At 51.0% G+C, this 25,638-nt stretch overlaps 1 protein-coding gene across 4 annotated transcripts in view; it reads left to right on the top strand.

The window, feature by feature from the left end:
• TNRC6C (trinucleotide repeat containing adaptor 6C) overlaps positions 1-25,638 on the top strand; it is a 146,853-nt gene that overhangs the window by 105,853 nt on the left and 15,362 nt on the right. For 3 of the 4 annotated variants that reach the window (XM_058702806.1, XM_058702804.1, XM_058702803.1), the window contains 9 exons: positions 3,837-3,917; positions 5,246-5,303; positions 13,198-13,340; positions 14,734-14,883; positions 16,321-16,467; positions 18,043-18,162; positions 21,084-21,167; positions 21,404-21,635; positions 24,773-24,940. In XM_058702806.1, the coding sequence (XP_058558789.1) occupies positions 3,837-3,917; positions 5,246-5,303; positions 13,198-13,340; positions 14,734-14,883; positions 16,321-16,467; positions 18,043-18,162; positions 21,084-21,167; positions 21,404-21,635; positions 24,773-24,940 (1,183 nt within the window). The remainder of the gene's footprint in view (positions 1-3,836; positions 3,918-5,245; positions 5,304-13,197; positions 13,341-14,733; positions 14,884-16,320; positions 16,468-18,042; positions 18,163-21,083; positions 21,168-21,403; positions 21,636-24,772; positions 24,941-25,638) is intronic. The other variant, XM_058702805.1, reaches the window with a different exon arrangement.

Raw genomic sequence — 25,638 nt, 5'->3', positions numbered from 1 at the left:
AATTTCTCCTACGGTAAATATTGATAAGTACGATCAACATATCAACAGAATTTCTTTAGAATCCTCGACCTTGGGGCACCTGGGTGGCTCAGTCGGTTAAGCGTCCGACTTCGGCTCAGGTCATGATCTCACGATTTGTGGAATCAAGACCCCACATAGGGCTGTGTTGACGGCTCGGAGCCTCAAACCTGCTTCGGGTTCTGTGTCTCCCTCCCTCTCTGCCCCTGCCACACTTGCGCTCTGTCTCTCTCCCTCAAAAATAAAAAATAAACATTAAAAAAAAAAAAAAGAATCTTTAAGACAGAGTAATGGGATTGGTCCTGACACCATTAAGTGTGAAGACTCCTGAGGTACATCATTAAGTGGTTTTGCAATAAATGGCAGCCATCTGAAAAACATTTAAGTGAGATCCATAACTCGTATAAGCACCGAGATAAATTCCAAGTAGATCACAAATTTAAATATGATAAATACAAATATAAAAATGTGAAAGAATTTTAAAAACAATCTTAGAGCAGGAGTGAGCGGCCTTTCTAACTATGAGAAAAATCTAAAAATCATCAAATTTACAAAACTTTCAGTCCTGAAAGATTTACAGACTTCAGTAAAACCGTGCATGACGGGTACGTGGGGAGGGGAAGCTCAGTCGGTTAAGTGTCTGACTTCAGCTCAGGTCATGGCCTCGCAGTCCATGGGTTTAAGCCCCGCTTCGGGCTCTGTGCTGACAGCTCGGAGCCTGGAGCCTGCTTCGGATTCTGTGTCTCCCTCTGTCTCTGCCCTCCCCCTCTCAAAAATAAGTAAACATTTTTTTTTTAAAAAGCGCACGGCAGAAAATACCATAAAATCAAAAGACAAGCTGGAAAAACGTATTTGTATCATATCGTGCAGAGGGCTGATCTCCCTGATATATACATAAAGGCCCTACAAACTGACGTGTTTTTTTAATCGATAAGTAGATTGCTCCCTAGAAAAATGAGCAAAGAATATAAATAGATGCTCCCTAGAAAACAAACACTGACAGCTCTTCAACACTTGAAGGGACCTTCAGCCTGCCCTGCGGAAAGAGTTCAAGTTAAAACAACACTGGGAGATGCCACTTTTCATCTCTCAGACCAGCAGAACCCCCAGCGTTGAGTAAGCGGGTTCTGTCCGCAAAGCTGTGAGAAAAGCAGCCCTCTCCCACGTCACTGGCGGGACTCTTAAGTCGGTGGGGCCCCCGCGGAGGGCGGTTTGGCGTCATCTGTCACGGTTACAGATGGGCCAGCGCCGGGATGTGGTGCTTCTGCCTGTCCCGGGCGTAGCAGATGGCACCTGTACACCGTCTTCTCCTGTCGCGTTTTTGTAGGGAAAAAAGTGATGGTTTAAATGTACGTTAGTGCATGTGGGGTGACTCAGTCACCCCACATCCATACCAGGGAAAGCTGAACAGATTTTTATAAAGGAAGTCTACCTATATACATCTGAAAAGACCACCAAAATAGGCTGTCAAATGAGAAGGCAAGGGACAGAAAAGCACGTGCTACACACCTTTGTGGGGCCGGGGAGTGAAAGCGTGCGCACACACGCGCGTGCGAAGAGAGAGCAGGAGCTGAGCGGACGGAAGGTGAGGTAGGAAGAAGGCACTTTGTGTGCACACCCTTTTTCTCCATCCGAATCCTACGAAGGTGTTATCTGTTCAGAAAAATCAATTCAGCAGAGCATTTAATTAGCAGTAGCAGAACCCAGAACCTAGAATCAGGGCTCGCTTCATCAGGAGTGGAAGTGATTACAGACATCAGACGAGGAGTCTTTTTCCGGCTGGGCTGGCAAATAACCCAATTAATGACGGCACCAGGAATACGAAACAGGTAAATTAAAACACTGTGTAATCTTGGCACCTCTGGCCCCGGCAGTGATTCCAGGCGCCTCCAAATAAGCACCTCCTCGAGGAAAGAGCGCCCGTTGGTTGGTTTAATATCGCCACAGAGACCCCATTCTGTAGTTAACGGCAGGCTCCATTTTGACAAGCGCTGTGAGGAGTGATTTTAGAGGAGGGTGTTCTTTCCCCGGTGTGAACACATGGTTAGAACCTTTGTAGTTGTTGGAAGAGGAGGGACGTCACTGAGAAAACTTAACATCCTCGCCCAGCCCTTGTGGGCCGCCCCATGCTCCCCTCCTCCTCTGCCCTGCGCTCCCCTCCTCTCCTCCGCTGCCCTGTGCTCCCCTCCCCTCCTCCGCTGACCTGTGCTCCCCTTCTCCCCTCCTCCGCTGCCCTGCGCTCCCCTCCCCTCCTCCGCTGCCCTGTGCTCCCCTTCTCCCCTCCTCCGCTGCCCTGCGCTCCCCTCCCCTCCTCCGCTGCCCTGTGCTCCCCTCCCCTCCTCTGCTGACCTGTGCTCCCCTTCTCCCCTCCTCCGCTGCCCTGTGCTCCCCTCCTCCGCTGCCCTGTGCTCCCGTCCCCTCCTCTGCTGACCTGTGCTCCCCTTCTCCCCTCCTCCGCTGCCCTGTGCTCCCCTCCTCTGCTGCCCTGTGCTCCCCTCCTCTGCTGCCCTGCGCTCCCCTCCCCTCCTCCGCTGCCCTGTGCTCCCCTCCCCTCCTCCGCTGCCCTGTGCTCCTGTCCCCTCTGCTGACCTGTGCTCCCCTCCTCCGCTGCCCTGTGCTCCCCTCCTCTGCTGCCCTGTGCTCCCGTCCCCTCCTGTGCTGCCCTGCGCTCCCCTCCCCTCCTCTGCTGCCCTGTGGCTCCCCTTCTCCCCCCCTCCCCCCCCCTGTGCTCCCGTCCCCTCCTGTGCTGCCTTGCGCTCCCCTCCCCTCCTCCACTGCCCTGCGCTCCCCTCCTCTCCTCCGCTGCCCTGTGCTCCCCTCCTCCGCTGCCCTGTGCTCCCGTCCCCTCCTCTGCTGACCTGTGCTCCCCTCCTCCGCTGCCCTGTGCTCCCCTCCTCTGCTGCCCTGTGCTCCCGTCCCCTCCTGTGCTGCCCTGCGCTCCCCTCCCCTCCTCCGCTGCCCTGTGGCTCCCCTTCTCCCCCCCTCCCCCCCCCCCCCCCCGCCCTGTGCTCCCGTCCCCTCCTGTGCTGCCCTGCGCTCCCCTCCCCTCCTCCACTGCCCTGTGCTCCCCTCCTCTGCTGCCCTGTGCTCCCCTCCTCCGATGCCCTGTGTTCCCCTTCTCCCCTCCCCCGGCACCCTGTGCTCCTCTCCACTCCCCTCCTCCACTCCCCTGTGCTCCCCTTCTCCCCTGCCCTGTGCTCCCCTCCCCCCCCCCCCCCCCCGCTCCCCTCCTCTGCTGCCCTAGCTTGCTTTTTGTGATCGCCTCTCCTCTTCTCTTCATCTTCTCCCTCACTGACGTTTGCCATTTATGTCTTCTCTACCCCAAGGGCTGCAAGCAGTGAATAGTCAATAAAATTAACAGGCTTTTTGTTCCTTTCATCTTGTTGCCTTTTCATTCTGTTGGAATGAACCCCCCCCTGCATTTTGTCATCTTTGACAGTAAAGCTTATAAAAGGGCAGAAAACATGTAATTTTTAGTAAACTTCACATAGTATTAGCATAGGGCCGTGTTCAAAGGAGCGCTTAGGATTATTTGATAATGGAAGTGGCACACATTTGTGATGAACTAAATTAATTCTCTGGGGAAGAAAAATAATTATCTTGCTTTTTTAAAGTCCTTAAATTACACACGTACGCCAACTTGCACACGCACCCTAAAGCATTCCGTAGTGCTAGCCACGAAGCAGTCAGGGACTCTGGAGCACAGCATCGCTCGACGTTAATACAGAAAGAGTCTCTAACTTGAAATCACCGTGAAGTTTAGGCCGCTCCCGTGTCTAGAAGAAACATATTAACCCGTGACCCACACTTTGTCCTAGGGCATGAAAACGTCTGGCAAGCAGGACGAGGCCTGGATCATGAACCGGCTGATCAAACAACTCACGGACATGGGCTTCCCGGTGACTGGTGTCTTATTTTTACTGCTTCCCTCCGCGTGTGCTGCCATGCATGGCCCTGATTGTGTCCTGCCCGCGGTTGTCACACGTAACAAGCGAGACTTTTGAGGGAGGAGAGTGTTCATGCAGCCTAACTCGTAAATTCCCCTTTTACCCGAGTGCTTCTGTCTAGGGACCGTTGCTTTCAACCAGAGCGAGCATCCACACCATTCCATCAAGTAGGGTGTGCGAGCCTTCTGGAATAAAACATGCCGCGTGATCGTTCCTTTCTTTGGCTTCTACAGCTCTGCATTTTCTTTTAAATTATAATTAAAAGTGAATTTTCGTTAGTTTATGCGGTGGATTGACAGAGATCACAAGAGAAAACTTGGGATCATGTACCAAAGCGCCGGGTCCAGAAAAAAGAGCCCTAACCAGTCCTATTGAGTGCCCGAGTCTCGGGTCACGTGTAGGGAGAGTTCAGATTGTACCGTGTCCCCCGAAAATGTGCCATGAGGCATCCCGTTCCTGAGATCCTAACGCAGGAGTTCAGCTACTGAGGGATATCCCCTGGGTCTGTTCGGTCTTCCCTTCAAAGGTCTTCTTTCCAGATCGTTACTCAAGTGAACATCTGTCTTTGATTTCTGTGGATGTTCCTGAAGAATGGGTCCAGAACGGCCCGGTCCAGAAACGACATGCCTCGCATCGGGCACACGCCCTCTGTCACTGGGCAGGGCGCAGACCCGGGGGTGGCCCAGCCCCTTCCCGCGTGAGAGCGCGGGCGGGACACCGGAGGCCTGCCTGGGAGTCCCCATTTGCATCGTGGTGCTCGCACACACTGACACGCATCTGTTCCGTTCGTAGGAACGTGAATAGTTATCAACGTGCATCTGCTTGTTTTGTTTTGGTCTTTTGTACGTTGCCTGGTGGCAAGTGGGCAACAGCAGGGCCCAGAGTCCGCGCAGTGGAGAGTGGAGCTCTGTGCTCTGACTGGCTGCCGGGACGTTCCCAAAGTCGTTCTGGCAGAGAGTTCATCCTTGCCGAACCGTTGCTACTCACTGTGGTGTGGAGTCCACGACAAGATTCCACGGACCCCGCACGTTTTGTTTTTAAAGTGTTAGATGCAAGTTCTTTAAAAGTCGACCCGGTGCGTGTTCTTACTCAAAGTGCCTTTACTTAGAAGACGTTTGTGTCTAGCCTCGCCAACGAAGGGCAGTGTTTCCGGTTCCAAAACCTAGCAATGTTACGTCAGCCATAATCATTTCTCTAAGCTAATAGTGATCAAATTCTCTACTAGCTTTTTTGTTACTGTCGAAGCGTAATCTTCATTAAAGTTCTGTTTTCCCACACAGAGAGAACCAGCTGAAGAGGCCTTGAGGAGCAACAATATGAATCTTGACCAGGCCATGAGTGAGTACTCTGATGCCCTTAACGCATACTTTCTTAAAAGGTGCCAATTTGTGGAGTTTGGATTTCCAGAAGCATTTTATCGTAGTCTTGGGTTAATGGTTTCAATTTGTGCTGGGTAGACAGGACCAAGCTTCAGCAAAAGAGCAAGCGTGTGAAGCGTGGTAACCACACAGCAAGTCTCTGGAGGCTGGTGGACCCTGGGGACGGATGGCCAAAGCCCACGTCGAGGCACGTTCGCCTGTTTCATTTTTCTCTGTACTTCAGCCAAGAGATGAGTTTTTCCCATCTGTTTTGAGGGGAGGTCATCACAGCGTTCGTAGAGAAAGACACTGGGACCACAGGCCAGACTTCATGCGACACTGACTGAGCGTGTTCTTCGCACCTGGCCCCAGAACGGGCTTGCTCAGGGGCCCACAGAGACATCTCCGTGCCGGTGGAGCGCTTACTGGTGACAGATGAGATTTACCTCAAGGGACGAGCAGCCCTCATTGTGGAGCTGCTGTGAAAATAGTAATAACTAAAGGTGATAAATAGAATCGGAATTCTGTAGCTGTGTTTTAGGATGGCATATTAAACTCTTTTGAACGTTTCCTTTTTTTGAGAGAGGGAGCGTGCGCACACAAGTGGGGGAGGGGCAGAGAGAGAGGGAGAGAGAAACCCAAGCAGGCTTCACACTCTCAGCACAGAGCTCGATGCCGGGCTCGATCTCATGAACGATGAGATCACAACCCGAGCTGAAATCAAGAGTTGGATGCTCAACCAACTGAGCCACCCAGGCACGCCTAGAATGGTGTATTAAACTCTTAACTCATAAAGGGTAAAGAAAAAGAGAATTAAACATAACTTACGGCTATGACAACTTGGGAACAAAATCATAGCACCTTTAAAAAGAGATCATTTGTGACATCAAAAATATAAAAGGGGGAGAGCAAACGGATGGAACTCTTATAAGCCAATGAAGAGAAATTGCTTTCAGCAGAAAAGGGACTATTCCATCAATGTTTAACGTAAACCTCGTGGTAACCGTGAAGCAAAAATCTAGCACAGACACACAAACCACAAAAAGGGGGAGACTGACAAAATGGAAGGCCGTCAACGTATGAAGGTAGACAGAGGCAGAAGGAAAAACAGAGAGACAGAATAACCAGAAGGCAGAAGATAAAAGGGCGGTAGTCCGTGCTCACATGTCCGTAATCTCTCTTAATGGGACTGAACTCACCAACCTAAAGGCACAGAGCTGCTGGATGGATTAAAGCCACAAGACCCAAGGTGCCTGGGTGGCTCAGGTCACGATCTCACGGTTTGTGGATTCGAGCTCAGAGCCTGGAGCCTGCTTCGGGTTCTGGGTCTCCCTCTCTCTCTGCCCCTCCCCCCCACACTCTCTCTCTTTCTGTCTCTCTGTCTCTCTCTCTCAAAAATAAACATTAAAAAAAATTTTTTTTATTAAAAATGTTTAAAGTAAATGAGGCCACAAGACCCAAGTCTGTGCTGCCCACCGGAGACTCATTGCAGCTCTAAGACACACACAGGCTCACGTTGAAAGCATGGAAAATGATATTCCAAGCAAACAGAAACGGAAAGAAGGCGAGCATAGCCATACTCAATATCAGACAAAATAGACTTGAAGCCAAAAAGGGTGACAAGAGTCCAAGAAGATCATTATATGCTGACAAAGGGGTTAATACGTCAAGAAGATGTAAGCAAATTATAAATATATCCATTCTCAACACCTGACCACCAAACTACATTAAGTAATTAATAACAGATCATAGAGGAGAAATAATATAGTAATTTTATGGAAGATTTCAGATACCCCACTGTTAACCATGGATAGATCTTCCAGACTAGAAATCAATAAGGAAAAATGGAATTGAACCATACTTCAGAGCAAATGGACCTAAAAGATATACACAGAACATTCCATCCAGCAGCAGCAGAATATACACGTTTTTCAAGCACACAGGGAACATTCTCCAGGATAGATCTGATAGGCCACAAAACTATCTTAGGGGTTGTTTGGGAGTTTTTTTTCTTTTTTTCTTTTTTTCTTTTTCTTTTTTTCATCTTTTTGATAGAGCATGAACAGGGGAAGGACGGAGGGAGAGGAGAGAGAGAGAATGACTCTAGCAGGCCCCACACTGAGTGTGGAGCCCAATGTGGGGCTCATTCTCACAAGCATGAGATCATGACCTGAGCCGAAGTCAAGAGTCAGACGCTTAACTGAGCCACCCAGGTGCCCCCAAACTATTCTTAGTTTTAAGAAGTTAGAAGTCCTACCAACCATCTTCCTCAACATGAGGAAAATGAGAAGATCCATAAACATGTGGAAACTAAACACACTTCTAAACAACCATTGGGTCAAAGAAGAAGTTGAAAGGAAAGTGAAAAATTATCCCGAAACAAGTGACAATGAAAACATGTCAAATGTGGTGGGAAGCAGCAAAGGCAGTTGTGAGAGGAAAGCGTGTAGCAGTTAAACACAGATACTAAGAATTTAAAAAGAGGTAAGAGAAGCAACCTAACTTCACACCTCAAAACTCGTAAGAGAACCCATTAAGCCCAAAGTTAGCAGAAGGAAGGAAATAATAAGGATCAGAGCAGAAATAAATAAAATAAGAGACTAGAAAAACAGTAGAAAGGATCTGTGAAACTAACAGCTGATTCGTCAAAAAGAAAAACACAATTGATAAACCTTCAGCTAGACCTAAAAAGAAAAGAAAGACTCAAAGGAATGAAATCAGAAGTGGAAGAGGAGACTCTGCAACTAATAACCACTAAAATACATGGAACCGTGAGAGGCTGCTGTGAACAATTATATGCCAACACATTACTTAACTTAGAAGAAATGAATACATTTCTAGAAACAACTTACCAAGACCGAATCAGCAAGAAATATAAAATCTGAACAGACCAGTGAGTTAAGAGATAGAGTCAGTTGCCAAAACACAGAAAACTTCAGGACCAGATGACTTCACTGACAGAAATTCTACCAAATATTAAAGAAGAATTAACATCAGTCCTCAGACTCTTCCAAACTATCAAGGAGAAGGGAATACGTCCAGGCCCATTCTACAAGGCCAGCGTTACTCTGATACCAAAACCTAAGAAGGATACCACAAGAAAACCGTAGACCAATATCCCCAATGAACGTACATGCAGAAATTCTCAACAAGATATTAGCAAACTGAGTTCAACAACACATGGGTACAATTACATTCCGTGACCAGGTGGCGCTTGTACCTAGGATGCAAGGCTGGTTCGACATACACAAATCAGTAAATGTCATCTATCCCATCAATAAACTGAAAGATAAAAATCATGTGATCATCTCGGTAGATGCAGAAGAAATATTTGACAGCATACAGCATCCTTTCATGATTTGGGAGGGTGGGGGGAACTTTAAGCAGACTGGGTAGAGAAGGAACGTACCTCAACCTAATAAAGGCCGTAGGTGACAAACCCACAGCTGACATTTTACTCAGTGGAGAGAAGTTGAAAGAGTTCATTAGATGAGGAACAAGGCAAGGATGCTGACTCTCTCCACTCCTGTCCAGTAAAGTGCTGGAAGTCCTGGCCAGGGCAGCTAGGCAAGGCAGAAGGGGGGAAAAGGCATCCATATTGTCCGTATTGAAAAGGAAGAAGTCAAGTTCTCGTTATTTGCTGATGATACGATCCTGTATATAGAAAATTCCAAAGAATCAGTCGAAAAACCTAGAATCGGTCGGCAGTCTCCGTAAAGCAGCAGAATACAGAATCGGCATACAGAAATCAATTGCATTCCTTTGCACTAATGATGAGGCATCTGGAAAAGAATGAAAACCATCCCATTCACAATAACATCAAAAACAATACAGTACTTAGGAATAAATTTAATCAAGGGAGTGAAAGATCCGCACAATGAAAACTGTAAGACTTTGTTAAAAGAAATTGAAAAAGACACAAACAAATGGAAAGGCATCCCATGTTCATGGATCAAAAAAATTAATATTGTTAGTCTGGTTATATTATCCAAAGCGGTCCCCATCAAAAAACCAAAGGCATTCCCAGAAGTAGAAGAAACAAAAACAATCCTGGGGCACCTGTTTGGCTCAGTCAGTTAAGCACCCCAACTCTTGATTTCAGCTCAGGTCATGGTCTCACGGTTTGTGGGATCGAGCCCCACGTCGGGTTCTGCCTGACAAAGGGGACCCTGCTTGAGATTCTCTCCCTCTCTCTTTACCCCTTCCCCCCTCAAAAATAAATATTGAAAGAAAGAAAGAAAGAAAGAAAGAAAGAAAGAAAGAAAGAAAGAAAGAAAGAAAGAATCCTAAAATGTGTGTGAAACCACAAAATACTCCAAGTAGCCAGAGCAGTCGTAAGGAAGAACAAAAGTGGAGGTATCACACTTCTGAATTTCAGACTGTACTACAAAGCCACAGTAATCAAAACAGTGGTACTGGCACAAAAATAGACAGTCTGGGGCACCTGGCTGGCTCATTTGGTAGAACATGTGACTCAGTCTCAGAGTTGTGAGTTCAGGCCCCACGTTGGGTCTAAAACTTCCTTAAAAAAAAAAAAAATTAGACGCTTCGGCCAGTGGAACAGAATAGAGCCCACAATTAAACCCCGGCATATACAGTGAACTAGTATTTGACAAAGGAGCCAAAAGTACTGATTGGGGAACGGATGGTATCTTCAACAAAAGGTTCTGGGAAAAATGGAGAGACGTGCAGAACAATGAAATTGGACCCCTATCTCACACTACTCGCAAAAATTAATTCAAAATGGATCAAAGGCTTAAACAACAAAGCAAAACAAAAACAGAAGAAAATTAAAGAAGAGGCCTGTCAGTATTGGTCTCGGCAATAACTGGGGGGGGGGGGGTGGGGGGGTGGACAGCAAAAGCACAGACAAAAGAAAAGTCAACAAATGAGGACTACATCGAACTCAGAAGTTTCTGCACAGCAAGAGAAGCACCAAAATGAAAAAACCTATAGAACAGGAGGAAAATTTTGCAAGCCGTGTACTGGATAAGGGGTTAATATCCAAAATCTATGGATCTATCAGTCAAACTAATGACCCAAAAAAAGTTTGATTAAAATAACTAAATCGGGGGTGCCTGGGTGGCTCAGTTGGTTGAGCAAACGACTTCGGCTCAGGTCGTGATCTCGCAGTCCGTGAGTTCGAGCCCCGCGTCAGGCTCTGTGCTGACAGCTCAGAGCCTGGAGCCTGTTTCGGATTCTGTGTCTCCCTCTCTCTGACCCTCCCCCGTTCATGCTCTGTCTCTCTCTGTCTCAAAACTAAATAAACGTTAAAAAAAAATTTTTTTTTTAATAAAATAACTAAATCGGCATTTCTTTTTTTTTTTTTTTTAATTTTTTTTTTTTAACGTTTATTTTTATTTTTGAGACAGAGAGAGACAAAGCATGAATGGGGGAGGGTCAGAGAGAGAGGGAGACACAGAATCCGAAACAGGCTCCAGGCTCTGAGCGGTCAGCACAGAGCCCGACGCGGGGCTTGAACTCACGGACCGCGAGATCATGACCTGAGCCGAAGTCGGCCACTCAACCGACTGAGCCACCCAGGCGCCCCTAAATCGGCATTTCTGCAAAGAGGACATCAGAGTGGACAACAGATCCGTGAAGATCATCAGGGAAATGGAAATCCAAACCACAGTGAGGTCTCCCCTCACATCTGTCAGAATGCCTTTTCTCAAGAAGATAAGAGACAGCAGGTGCCAGCGAGGACATAGGGAAAAGGGAACCCTTGTTGCAATGTCGGAGGGAGCGTAAATTTGTTCACCTGGCATGGAAAACAATACGGAGGTACCTCCAAAAACGAAAAGTAGACTTACTGTACGACACAGCCATTCCAGTTCGGGCATCTACCCAAAGGAGGAAAACAGGATCTTGACAAGATAGTCACTTCCATGTTTATTACATTATTCACAATAGCCAAGGAGTGGGAACCATCCAAACGCCCATCAACGGATGAATGCATGGAAAAGATGCCACCATATATACACAATGGAATATGATTCAGCCACGAGAAAGGGGAGTATCCTTCAGTCTGCAACATATCCTTCATTCTGACAGATCTTAAGCACATCAGAGGAAGACAAGTTCTGTATGATATCGCTTGTATGTGGCATCTAAAATGTTAAACCCCACAGGAAACCGTGAATGACAGTTACTGGGGAGCAGGGGTAGGGGGATGAGTAATGGTGTTTCAGGGTACGAATTTGTAACAAGGAGTAGCTAAGCCGCAGAGATCCAGTTCACGGCACGCTGAACGCACAGTAATGTTGTAGTATGATTATGTAGCAGGGTAAAATATGGCTACGTGGACCATCATATTACAGTATGTAGGTCTATCCAGTAACACGTACACCTTAAGCTTATACAGTGTTACACGCCAAATTGATCCAGTTAAAAGATAGATAAGTAAAGCAATAATTCTGTTAGATATTTACATGGAAAATGTAGCTGATTCTCATTATTCGTCTCTAGGAAATAATAGGGTCGAATTCCTGAGAGCCACAGCATTTTTGTCGACCAGTCCGTACATAACCTTCCTTTACGTGCGTTTCTGGCTAAAGATACCTTATTTAATACATATTTCTCACCAAGATGCCGTACATCTTTATAGTAAACGTTGGCTCGAAGGAGTTAGCATTTTCCCGACCCTGGGTCCTGTGACCATAAATCTCTTTGGCCGTCCACACTGAATCCAGTGCTGTCGGCTACACCTTTTGAAAATCAGTCGTCATCTTGTGACTCCAAAAAGTTAGCCACTCTTCCCTTCTTTCCATAGCTTCATCGCACACGGTAGATGTTGCTTTAGCTCTTTCTGGGCAGCCTCACGTACAAATGGGTGACTGTTCTCTTCCTCTTGCTGGATGCACCGTATCGTTCATTCACTCACATTGAGCTTGAACAACAGCACCGCAGCTCCTGCCTGAACAACACTTAGCTGACGTGTTTTCTCCATCGGGCACAGCGCAGCCTCATTGCCCCCACGAGCCCTACAGCATACGTTAGCACTGTGCTTGGGGACCATTTCCAACGCCGAAACCGCCAACAAAGAGAACAAAACTGAAAACAGTGGCGCGAAATAGACCACAGAGGGACACTTGTTGCTGTAGGGGAGCCGAGTGAGAAGCATCTTGTTTGGTCTGAGCCGAGAACGCGTGTGTCGGGCAGCCGGGACGCTTCGCCATCCCCTGCGTGTCCACAGACGACCCCAGAAGTGCCACGGGTTCTGATCTGGGGGCTACCGGTAAATGTAGCCAGTCGGTGAACGCACAGATGCGGAATCCGTGAATAGGAAGATCGACTTGATAGTTCCATGCAGGTGCCGAACTGTTGTGGTGCAAGCTGCCAGGACAGAAATGACCCATCAGTTCAGTGTGAGCTTGAAGAAGTTCGTTGTACCCGGTTAGAATCGTAAGATGGCACAAAGTCACAGGTAGCCACACGAAACCAGTCGCTGGCCGGAGAGCGCATGAGGGCGAAAACCTTGTCTGTCTCGTATGATGTTGTGTCCCCAGCGTCTGGAAGAGCCCTCACGGGGGTGTGGGAAATGGAAACCGACGGCTGCGGGGGGTCAGCGGAGCCGTTTTAAACAGGATAATCGGGGCAGGGTCCTGAGGACCCCACCGGGGAAGGCCGTGTGGAGAAGGGGGTGCCTCCCAGGAGGGGAAGGGAGGGCGGACTCGGAGCGGCCCGTGTGGTGGGAGGAGGGGCAGGAGCAGGGCCCGGTTGCAGACTGTCGGGGCTCACGAGAGCAAAACCACAGCCTCCCTGTTTTCCGGGAGGTTGAGAGGCTCCCACCGGCGCCCATCCTGAGCTCGGCGCTCCTGACTGACGCTCCTCGGGCGTTTGGGTAAGCGTTGCCTCTGTTTGCTGTGCCCCAGGCGCCCTGCTGGAAAAGAAGGTGGACGTGGACAGGCGTGGACTGGGAGTGACCGACTACAATGGAGGGGTCACCAAAGCCCTTGGCTGCCGCCCACCAGTCTCCAAAGACTCTTCCGGGGACCGCCCCGCCTTTCTTGACAAGGTATGAATTTAGGGGGTGTTTTGCTTGTTTGTTTTTAACACAAGGGACTTTTCATTTTAACCGTGTCCTTAATGCAAGCTGGATCAAATACTTGCTGGGCTGCAATACTTAAGTGACTTTTACCCACTTTTTAAAATACGTGTGAATGTTCAACTCAAAAGAGATGGTGTCGTGTTTCCTGCGATGTGACTAAGACAAAATTCTGAGATTGAAAACTGATTTTCATCGCAGTGGGTCAATTTGCCCAGTAACAAGGGTCTTCAAATCTCTGTTTCACTGTCTTATTTTATATGCACAGTTCTTCCCCTTGGAAATGATGTTATGTGTTTACTCTCGGAAAAAGAGACTTGAAGTGGTTGTGCAGGTGCCCGTGTCTGGCCAGCTCAGCTCGGCCACTTGAGAGTTCGTGCAGGAGTCCGTCAGAAGCCCCTGGGGTGGGTCACGTGCCCAGACACCGGTTCGGTCCTTTCAGGACCGTCCCGTGGCGATGCCCCCTCTCCAGACTGGTGCGGCTTCACAGGGAGACGAGGACAGCATCCCACGAAATTCAATCAGAATGTTGAACCTTGGAAATAAAATTAAAGCAAGGAAGGACAAGTTTAAAAACAAAACAAAAAACAGGCTCACAGGAGACAGAGGTGAGACTTCGCCTCCGTTCTTAAACAAACAGGGTCCCCTACCGCCCGCCCCCCTGCCGAACGCTGTGGCCAGGCTGGGCCCAGGAGGAGCGGTGCGCAATTCCAATTTAACTTAGTATCTTGTATTTACACTTGGCTCAGGATGGGACGCTGACTTGTTTCCTTACCTTTAACATGTAGAATACTGCTACACGTTTGTTGGGAAGTTAGAAAAAATAGATCTGCAAAGGGCCTGGTCCTTAACGTGACCTTAATAAATATAACAGGGTAAGAGTCTGTTTTGTAACCTACCCTATTATTGGCTTAAACTGCACAAAATTGCTGTTTGCGGGTCAAAAACAGCTGAGTGTCAGCAGAATCCAACCTAATGTACACCTAGAGCCTCGATGATGACTTCTCGGAAGGAGCGGGTTTACTTGAACACGGTTGTACACCGTTTTCTAAATGAGGCTTTTGCGAATGTTTCCGTCGTCCTCCTGACTCCTGCCCCTGGGCGGGGTCGGTTGTGTATGAGAGCGTCCCAAGCTACCGTGTGTGCTTGCGGAATAATCGTTAACAGTGAAAGCAGCGTCTCAGTCTGGTTTCTCTTTTGCTTTTCCCCTCTTCCTTTGGCCCTTGTTCTCCATTCTCTTGTTGCCCACACTGTTTTGACCTCCTGATTCCTTACCATCCACACGCCTCTACGCCCTTGGGAAACTGCTTTGTGCTCTGTGGATGGACACTGCACACAGCTCACCCTCTGTTTCTCCCATCAGGACGGCGGCCTGGTGGAAGAGCCCACGACTTCACCATTTTTGCCTTCACCAAGCCTGAAGCTCCCCCTTTCAAACAGTGCACTCCCTAATCAGGCCCTGGGTGGGATTGCCTCAGGGCTGGGCATGCAAAACTTGAATTCTTCTAGACAGGTAAGGCCGTGGGAGAAAGCCAGCGCGGTCTCTGTTTCACCTGCCTGTAAAAAAATGTGTTTGAGCCACAAACTGTCCCATTTTTAATGAATACCCATACTTCACGATACAATCACGTATGAAAAGGTAGCCGAGAGAGTAGAAAGATCATCCTGCAGGTAATGTGCAGGTGTCAGGAGTGGAGCCCAGCTCTTGGGACTGAACCATAGTAAGGGAAATGCTTCCAGATCGTATCGTTACATGTAAGTAACACATAGTTCAGTGCCCTTGGTGCTGACCTACCGCTAGACTCCTTCATGGAGCCAGGCGGTGCCGTCCTTTCTCCTGGCCTCAAAACTGGAAATACACTGGTCTGTGAGAAAACACCACCTTTTCCCCTGCTTTGCCCTGAAGTCGAGGTGACATTTCTCTGGCTTCCAGAGAGTCGTGTTGGCATTCTCCCTCTCTGACGCTCAGGGAAGGTGAAAGTCACCTTCTGTGAGTTGAAGGGAACTGAGAGTTGAAGGGAAGGGAAGGCTGAGAGTTGCGTTGGCTGCTGCTCCCTGGCACTTGTCTCTCCCTGTCCTTCTGGAAGACATGACCTGCTTTCCTGGCTTTCCTAGGACTTCCTTTTCCTGGGTTTCCTCACGCAGGAGGCTGACACGCACCCACCTCCGAGACCCCTCTCTAGGTGGAGGCTAAGCTGCGTGAGGCGGCCACGTGCGCACCTGCTGTCCCCGGTGACGGTCAGCGGCGCCTCCTGCCACCAGCGTCCCTGTTTGTGTGGTCCGCGCGGCCTGACGTCACTGATGCCGGTGGTAGTGCAGTGCAACGCCTGTTTCGGGTGACCTGCCGTCTGACAAGTAACCACCCTGCAGGCGGGGTGATGGGAGAGAGCCCCCGTGCCTGGCCGCTGACTCACCCCAGAGAAGCGGGAAGGACACCTAAAATGCATTGATTAGATCTCACACACAGATACCTGCCAGGATCTGGCCTTTTACTCAGCTTCAGCTTTGGCTTTTGTTGAAATTATACTTCTGTTTCCTATTTGAAAATGTCGCTGTCTTCGGCTTAGTGATCCCCGCCCTGACGACCCTGCGTCACCACAGGTCTCCCGTGACGGAAATAGAGCAACCCAGTGGCTCCGCGTGGCCGTGGTTCATAGCACCGTATTAGCAGGGTTTGTCTGGACGGGATAGTCCTGTCCAGGGACGTTTTCCGGCCGGCGCTGTCGTGTGGCTTCTGCGATTTGGAAACACAGGCAGGCCTCGTGGGCCGGTCGGCCGTCGTCTGTAACCAGGCCGAACAAAACTGTCTGCGAAATTCACTTTGGTAGAAGTTCACGGTGCAGGGGGGAGTAGATACGCTTTGGCTCTCGTGGCCAGGCAGGCGGGGCCTCCCCCGGACCTCCCGCGGCGCCGGCGCCCTAACGCCCCGGTCCCTCCCGTGTCCCTGCAGATCCCGAGTGGCAATCTGGGTGTGTTCGGCAGCAGCGGAGCAGCACAAGCCAGGACCATGCAACAGCCGCCGCAGCCGCCCGTGCAGCCTCTGAGCTCCTCCCAGCCCAGCCTCCGCGCTCAAGTGCCTCCGTTTCTATCCCCTCAGGTGGGGCCCGCACCCGCGCTCCGGGCAAGGCCACGCACGCACGCACGCACGCACGCCTGGGCCATGGCCATGTCACCGCTGTAGAGTGAGGGCGGGCTCACCCCCGCCCGCCCGACAGGAGGCTGCCAGGGCCACCGGCGTGGCCACTGGAAGCGCCGAGCGGGGGTCCTCCTGTCGTGCCGGGTGGAAAGGCGCCTCCCTCACTACCAGGCTGCCATTTGTGTCCTGCTCTTGACAGCTGTTCAGACGAGCCCGATGCACTGTCCTAGCTGGGAGAGGAAGGTGGCAAGCTGGCACTTTGCTTAGGACGTGAGGGGCCACGTGGGAGCAGTCAAGGACCGAGTAATGCTTTAGTGGCCGATGAACGGGATCGTGTGTCAGACCATATACGTCACAGACGTCTTAGTTAAGTCCGTTACTTCATATTAGACCAGGCTTCCCACAGAGATTCCTTAAGAATAAAAAAAGAAGTCAAACGGAAGTCAGGAAGAGATTGTTACTGTTTCGTGTAGCTCAAAAGCATATGGATTCTTTCATTTTAATATCGTTTACTTACTGAGTAACATTCCATAATCTTACTCTTCCACCGAATTTTTCATTACAATGTTTCGGTCTTTTCCCATGTAAAAATATTCAATAATAGATACTGATAATAAGTTATAGAATTAGCTGGAAGTAATTACTTCCCCACAAGTAATTGAACCCACGTTTGTGCCCTGAGCCGAGATGGCTGAAATGCAGGTCAAGTAACAGTTAAATTCATTCATCAGGACACGGGGCGAACTGCTCTGACAGAGACCCCAGAGGGCAGAAGCTCAGGCCAGACAGGCGTCTGCTTCTCTCGGGCGGCCGTGCAGGAGGCGGCAGCTCAGGGCTGTGGGGCGGCTCTGCCACGGCCCCTCCCGACAGCAGGGAGCCCCACGGCCCCACCTGGGCCCTGGGCCCGGGTGGCGGGCGGCAGGCTTCCCACACTCGGCCAAGTGCGTGTCACCCCTCCACCCCCCCCCCCGCCCCCCCCCCCCCCGCCCTGTGCCCATACCCGCCGCCTAGTGGCAAACACTGAGATCCCCGGTGCCGGGCCCCACCTGGTTCCCAGCCGCGGAGGTGCCCGTCCCGTGGAGAAGGGCGGATTGACGGTCCGGGCTCAGGCCGGCAGAGCCGGGGCGGACCACTTCCAGAGCCCATCCTGCGATGAGACCCTCCCGTGGGGTGGCGCGGTGCCCGCCAGTGGGTGCGACTTCTCCGAGATCCCGCGTCCACGGTCTCCAATCCTTAAATCGTGCCCGGCTGTTTTTGTGGTGACGGAACGTGAGATCCGTTTGCAAGGGGGTCCCCCGGAGCCCGAGCAGCTCCACTCGTGACCGCGGCGTTTGGAGGAGGAAGGCTTTCTCTTCTCTGCCTGCCTGCCTCCCGTGCGGCTTTCCCACAGCAGCACGTTGACTGCAATGGCAGAACGTCCGGGAGTTTGTCAATGGCTTTGGAGTTGATCCTCGAGACAGGTGTCCCTCATCAACGAGTCTGCACCTTGAGAGACCAGCTGCACGGGCACCTGACGCCATCCTTTGTGTCCAGCAGGTTCAAGCACAGCTTTTGCAGTTTGCGGCAAAGAACATTGGTCTCAACCCTGCACTACTGACCTCGCCGATCAACCCCCAGCATATGACGCTGTTGAACCAGCTCCATCAGCTGCAGCTGGTGAGTGACGGACGCGCTCAGCGTCTAGAACTAAGCAAGCGTGCGCCCCTGACGTTCACGCGTCTCTGCCAGCCACACACCCTGACCCGTACACGTGGCTGGTCTCGCGCTTTCTCCGTGTCAGGGGGGCTCGTTGAGACCCTCCTAAAATTGGGGACTACTAAAAAAAGGAGGAAGTTTTTCACTTACGGGTGCTGTTCCTTAGCTTTGTAAATTCCCCGGTCCCTTCACGGAGTCGTCCGGGTCTTACTGTCAGGCATGCCCTCTAACTTGGGGTCTCAGCTAGCTTTTCTCATCCAGAGTTTCTCGTCTGGACCACAGAACACAAGAAACGCTTGACGATTTCCTAAATTCTTCAGGATGGTACACGCGAATACTCTTTTGGAAGCATAAAAGAGAAGTTACTTCATGACACACGGTAGAATGCTTTGGAGATGAGGATTTAACTCTCTCTCGAAGCCCCTGTTGAGAAAGGTTGATGTAGCCTAATAATTCTGGAAGACTTTACAGTTCAACATGTCTTAAATTTTTAATTGTCAACAGTCTTTCTACTTTTACTATAAAACGCCAGGTCACGTGTCACGTATGAAGGCATACTGCATTTGCGCATGCCCAAGGACCAAGTGTGTTCTTTCTTTCTTTAATATGTTGACACCTGGTTTATTTGGAAGTCTCGTCCAACAGCTTCATCTCCTAGAAAATGACCAGGAATCATGAAGGAAGGAAAAAAGGCGTCCGATAGACAAAGGCATTGATGCGAAACCTTTCCTCACAGGAGAGCCCTGGGCCCTCTCAGCCCTAAGCCTTTACTGTCTAGCAGACTCCCATCTAGCCAGTTTGAGTGTCGGCTTCCCAGTAAGGAGCAGCATGGGACGGTAGGAGACAAGTGCCCCGAGACAAATCGTGGTGTCGGGGAGGACACAGAGCTCTGGGAGGGGGGTCGTGACCGTGACAGACTCTCAGAGACAGTTTCTTTGTCCTTAAAATGGGAAATGGGGGCACCTTGCGGCGTGGGGGTGAGGCTTCCCAGGACCCGAAGGCACCAAGGGTGGGTGGTTCAAGCGCACAGGATTAGTGCTTTTACTACCAAGCTGACCTCAGATGACGAAGAAGGAAACAACCATAAAAATCAGGTACACACGTAAAAAGCATATTATTTAGAACTCTTGCTGTAGAGGAAAATCGCCTTATGCTCCTTGGTAACACTGAAGACGTGGCTGTATTCTGACATGAGACGTATCTGATCATCGTACTGCTGTTCTAGAGTCTCTTACTCATACAGTCATTTTTATTGCCCCTTACGGTGTGAAAGACCTCGAGAAAATCTTTTCTTTTTTCCCATGGAGGCATTTTAGTTACACGTATGTATCACATCTCTAGAAGCAGAATCCCAGGATCTTCCCTCTGGTGCGTTTTCACCTTGCTTCTCCCTGGTCCACGATGCCCGCTGAGGCGGTCGGCACCGTGACACCAAACGGCAGGACGGGAGCAGATTGCTTGGCCATCTTTCTAGATGTTTGGGCTGTGCATCACCTCTGGTGCTGGTCGCTCCACCCGGGAGGCTCACAGCACTTTTCCCCACTCTGTGAGCATCAGTGATCTCAAATTGGCCGCCGTCACCGTGCTCCGTCATCGCAGTCAGACACCACACGGTGACTTTGGAGCAGGGCCTAGCCTGCTAAGCTAGGTGTTTGCCTCTCTTTCCGGGGTCGTTTGTGCTCTCGAGAGCATCTGCCAGGACATTCACTCACACTGCCGTGAGAGCATGGGCAGATGGCGGAAACTGCAGGAAAATCTTGAATTACGTTTCATGTATTCTGTTTTAAAACCAAGCATGCTGTTTTTAATTTTTTTTTTTTTACTAATTTTTTTAAAGTTTATTTATTTTTGAGAGACGGAGCGTGAGCGGGGGAGGGCCAGAGAGAGAGGGAGACACAGAATCGGAAGCAGGCTCCAGGCTCCGAGCCGTCGGCACAGAGCCCGACGCGGGGCTGGAACTCATGAACCGTGAGATCACGACCTGAGCCAGTCAGTGCTTAACCAACTGAGCCACCCAGGTCCCCCTTTAATTTTTTTTTTTTTTTTTTTTTTTTCAAAATAATCGGTAAAAATCGGTTTTGGTGCACTCTGAGGTTTTTAGGGCCTTTACGGATTCACTTAAGTGAAGTATTTTATTTCTCTCTAATTCACAGATTAAGGAGGCACTTCTAAATATTTTTTAAATTTATTTCTTTTTGAAAGAGAGAGAGAGAGAGAGACAATGTGCGTGTGCGAGTGGGGGAGGGCCAGAGGAGGGGGTGGGGAGAGAGACTCCCAGGCAGGACCTGCATTGTCAGTGCTCAGCCTGAGCCACCCAGACACCCCTGGTTTTTCATCCTGCCATCGTTTGTTTTTATTTTTAGTTGGTAGGACTCAAGCAGAAGAATTTTGATCTTGGGGCACCTGGGTGGCTCGGTCAGTTGAGCATCTGACTCTTGATTTCAGCTCAGGTCATGACCTCACGATTCGTGAGTTCCAAGCCCTATGTCGGGCCCCGGGCTGACAGCGCAGAGCCTGCTTGGGGTTCTCCCTCTCCCTCTCTCTGCCCCTCCCCTTCTCTCCCCTTGTCTCTCAAAATAAATAAAGAGACAAGAAGAATTTTGGTCTCTTCATCAACTAAAAACCATTTGCAGACAGACCTCACTGTCCACCCTGCGCGGGGGCGGGGGGTGGGAGGTGGGTACTGGCTGAAATACTTTGTAAAACTCCACGCACTGGAAGGAGTTGGGGAAGACGTTTCTCCTCTTAAAAACGCTCTGCCTCACGGGAGGCTTAAACCGCAGCACGGTCAGGGGACCCCGAATCTTGGCCGCTTTCTGCGCGACGGCGGAACCGCCTGTTGACGACTTTCTGACAGGGTCTCAACTGTTTTCTCTCGACAGGCATACCAACGTTTACAAATCCAGCAACAGATGCTACAGGCTCAGCGCAGCGTTTCCGGACCCGTGAGACAACAGGAACAGCAAGTAGGTGCCACCCGGAGGGCACAGCCGGGCCCGCGGGCTCCCGTCTTCCCCCGTCGGAAGACGCCAGGCGGGCGGCCGGCCGTTCCACCGTCGTTGACTTTCCGCCCGCCGGGCCGCCCCCGTTAGCGGCGCCGCAGTCCCCCGGGTTTGGGAGGAGGAGACCGGACGCCCCGGGTCTGCGGACAAGCGAGGGGCGCCACCTGGGGACCCCTTCGAATCCGCGTCTCTGCCACCAGGTCGCGCGCACAATCACTAACCTGCAGCAGCAGATCCAGCAGCACCAGCGCCAGCTGGCCCAGGCCCTGCTCGCGAAGCCGCCGCCGCCCCCGCCGCACCTGTCTCTGCACCCCTCTGCAGGCAAACCGGCCATGGACAGCTTCCCCCCTCACCCCCAGGCCCCCGGCCTGCCTGACCTGCAGACCAAAGAGCCGCAGTCTTCACCCGGCACCTTTGCTCCCTACCCTCTCGGTGAGTCCCCGGCGTGGCCGCTCGGTGGGGGAGCAGCGCCGGCCGTGCCGCAGAGCGGGGGCTCGCCGCGGCCACGGATACCTTTAAGCATAAAATCTTTGAAGGCCGTCCCGGCGGAAGCCCCAGAGTTCCCGCACTTGCGCGGTTGAACCAGTTCTATCCCCGGTTTCCTCCTCTTTAGCAGCCGCCATCCTCCACCCTGACCGCAGGGTGAGTCTCTAACAGTCTTGCTAGTAAAGGCGTTCAGGTTTTTACAAATCGGGCACTTCTTGGAAAGCCACGGTTGTCCCTACACGTCCTGTGGTGTAGAAGGGGGTTCGTGTCGTCCACCCAATCCCCATGCATGTGTTGACCCGTTCGTTCGCCTGCAGGAGGCGTGCTCGTGAAACCCACAGGTGAACAGAAGGCAGGGGCCGCCCTCCGGGTCTCACAAGCTAGCCAGGGGGCACGGGTCACGTAACCGAAGGCCGTACCGAGGAAATGTCGCGGGGAGGCGTCTGTCCGTAAATTGATGGCGCGTGAAACGTTTGCTAGAAGCAGCCAGAAACTGGTGAAAGCTCTCAGGTTCGTCTGTCAGGTGGCTGTTAGTCTGAGGCTACAGGACAAAGGGAATCAGTAACCCGGGAAATACACATCCGAACGAGCAAAAGCCAGTTCATGATACTGGATTTGCTCCCGGCCGATGGTGTCCCTTTCCATGACACTACTCTCAAAAGAGCCATAAATGCCAATCGTGTGAGCACTGTCCACTTGACATACGATCGGTGTGGTGCGTCCTTAATATGAAACTGATGAATGCCCACTGTGATCATTCCACCCCTTCCTCACTGTCCCGCGCTCACAGCCTTTTATCGCACGGAGCTGGGTAGTCTGGCAGCCGAGGCCTGGCCCGGGAGCTGGCCCACCCACCACCAGGGCTGGCTCAGCGCTTCTTGTGTGGCTTGCCCGACTGCCCTCTGCCTCAGCTCCTCATCTAAAGTGGGGGATATGGGGGCGCCTGGGTGACTCAGTCGGTTAAGTGTCCAACTCCTGATTTCGGCTCGGGTCATGATCTCACAGTTTGTGAGATCCAGCCCCACGTCGGGCTCTGCACTGACAGTGTGGAGCTTCCTTGGGATTCTCCCTCTCTCTCTCTCTCTCTCTCTCTCTCTCTCTCTCACTCTGCCCCTCCCACGCTCTCTCTCTCAAAATAAATAAGTAAACTTAAAAAAAAAAAAGAAGAAAGATCCTTTTCCTCCACTCCTCACCCCCAGCACACAGCTGCACACCGCTGCTCTCTCTCAAAAATCAACTTTAAAAAAATAAAGTAGGGATACTTCCCTCCTGGGGTCCTTTAAAGATTAAGTGAGTTAATACATGAAGTTCTCAGGACAGTGCCCAGCATGCAACAAGCCCGTCTGGAATGTGAGCTGGACAGAGGCGCGTCTGGTTCGGGAACTGTTACTTCACAACCAAACTGCACTCTGTCTGGTATCCCAGAGTGCTTCAGCTTCAGCCTCCTAGTGTCCATGTGGCCTCCTGATCTTCTTTTTGGGGAACAAAGTACGTCAGTCTTCACTCTTACAGATTCTTTCTCGGGGTACATGAAAGAATTAGTACAGTGAATCTTCAAAATGAGGTGACAAATGCTTTTGATAATCGTGTCTGAAGTTGCCTGTCCGGTGGGTTCTTGGCGTCTTTCTTCAGCGGCTGTATTTCCATCCGCCTTCCTTCCCCCATCCACAGCGTCTCCTTGCTCCAGTGTGTGCTGACTGCTGGAATCCGTCGTCCGCACGGGAAGGTCGGGCGCAGACTAACAAAAACTAACCTTCCCGGACAGCGCTTCGGAGGAGGGAGGGCACGTGCTCACCTCGCGGGGAAGGAGAAACCGGGGCAGGGTCTCAGCTTGGGTCTCAGAGGAGCGGGGACTTCAGGGAGGAGGAAAGGGCGCGTCCCGGGCGGTCACGCTGCCTCGTGGGGCGTCCACGAGTGAGCGGGCATCCCCTCGGCCGACTAGATCTGTGCAAAGCGAGGGTGGCCTTCCGGCAGCCCCTGACGCACACAGGGGTTTTCTTCCATCCACAAAGTGTGTGCGTGTGTGTGTGCCAATTGCCAAAATTTCAAAATCGGAGGTTTTTAAATGAAGGTGACTTCTGGCTTCTCTTCACGTGGCTCCACTGGGTCTGCCCGCCCCATGGCTGCCACTGGCTGGCACCAGCGGCAGGCACTTCAGGCGGGACAAGCCCTGTAGGGTTCGTCACCCTCCCCAGCAGGCCCGCCTCACGCCCACCTGGCTCCCGTAGGCATGTGAGTTTGCAGACGCTGATTTCGAGTTAAAACTAGAGGCGTTCGATACCTTGCTTGAGAGTCGAGGTTCGCTTCTGCCTGGTCTGGGAGGGAAACGGTCTGTACGCACTGGGATGCGCTTCTGTTGGCTGTCCTCTCCCAGCCGCGCGTTCAGTCCGGCCCATAACGGGTGTCCCCGTCGGGGGCTCTCCACTGCGGCCTCGTTGCCATCCTCCTCACCTCTGTTTATTAACCTGGCACAGCGCGGCCACATCCGACCGCACGTGCTCTTAGCTCTACGGAAAAACCCAGAATGGGCATGCCTTTCCAGCTTGGGGGCACGTGGCGGCCCCACACTCTCAAACGGGCCGGGTCCTTAAAGGGATTTGGTGTTTAATTCCTAACCTCCTGCAGGGCAGACTTCTGTAGAGCAAGGTCACTAAAAGTGGAATTGAATCACCCCTACCAGCCTTGTTCTAGGTGGTCCTTTAGAGCCCCATCTAGAACTCCGAAAGAGCTGTCCTGATCCGGGGAGCTTCCCTAAGATTGTCCTAGTCGTCTGGACGCGTCCTGTCTCTCAGTGGGCTCTGAGGACCTCCAGGACCATGTTCAGCTCTGAAATGAGCCAAGTGGAAAGAGTCATTGGTCTTACTTAATCAGAGACTGTTCGTTTCCACTTCACCTTAATTCAGGAATAACGTTCCTGGAAATAGATGTTGTTAGAAAGACAAATAGCTTTTCTCTCTACCAGCATTAAAAGTTGAAGTATTTGGCTACTAGTTGAGACTCGGATGGGTTCTCCAGGAGGGCGTTAGAAGGTAGTGAAATTTAGAGGACGAGCAGGCACATCCTAACAGCGTTTTTATTTTTAGCTGGACTGAACCCAAACATGAATGTCAGCAGCATGGACATGACTGGCGGTTTGTCAGTGAAGGACCCGTCTCAGTCCCAGTCCCGCCTCCCTCAGTGGACACACCCCAACCCGATGGACAACCTGCCCGGTGCTGCTCCTCCCCTCGACCAGAACCCCAGCAAGCATGGTACGTCCGAGCCGGTGCCCCCGCCGGCCGTCCGGTTGCAGAGCGTGCTTGTTTTCTCACTCACGCTGCAGCTCTTTCCTGAGAATTCCTTTAGAACGGAATACTCCGTCCGTGGGTGCGTAAGACCCCAGCCGGTCTGCAGTCAGGCCTCCTGAAACCCCAACCGCCACCCACTTGCCACAAACCCAGTCGTTGAAGATGCCCCAGAGCAGTGAGAACGTGGACCGTAGCCTAAATATTTGTTTAGTTTTATCTGTATCCTTCAGGAAGAAAACTTGTCTATCTACCGAGAAAAATTTTTTTCAATAAAATAAAACACAGTAGACTTCCAACTTGACAAACTTCATGGTTCTTAAAGGATTTTGGTCTTGGGGCGCCTGGGTGGCTCAGTCGGTGAAGCGTCCGACTTCGGCTCAGGTTATGATCTTACGGTTTGTGAGTTCGAGCCCCGCGTCGGGCTCTGTGCTGACAGTTCCTTTGGGTTCTGTGTCTCCCTCTGTCTCTCTGCCCCTCCCCTGCTTGCTCTCTCTCTTTTTCTCTCTCTCTCTCAAAAAAGGAATAAACATTCAAAAAAAAATTTTTTTTTTTTTTTTATAAAGAATTTCAGTCTTGGGGCACCTGGCTGGCTCAGTTGATGGAGCCTACAACTCTTAATTCTTTTTTTTTACATTTATTTATTTTTGATAGAGAGACAGAGC

Source organism: Neofelis nebulosa, chromosome 16 (assembly GCF_028018385.1).
Source record: "Neofelis nebulosa isolate mNeoNeb1 chromosome 16, mNeoNeb1.pri, whole genome shotgun sequence".
Taxonomy (NCBI): Eukaryota; Metazoa; Chordata; class Mammalia; order Carnivora; family Felidae; genus Neofelis; species Neofelis nebulosa.
The sequence above is the reverse complement of the archived record's forward strand: the minus strand, read 5'-3'. Positions and strand labels throughout refer to the sequence as shown.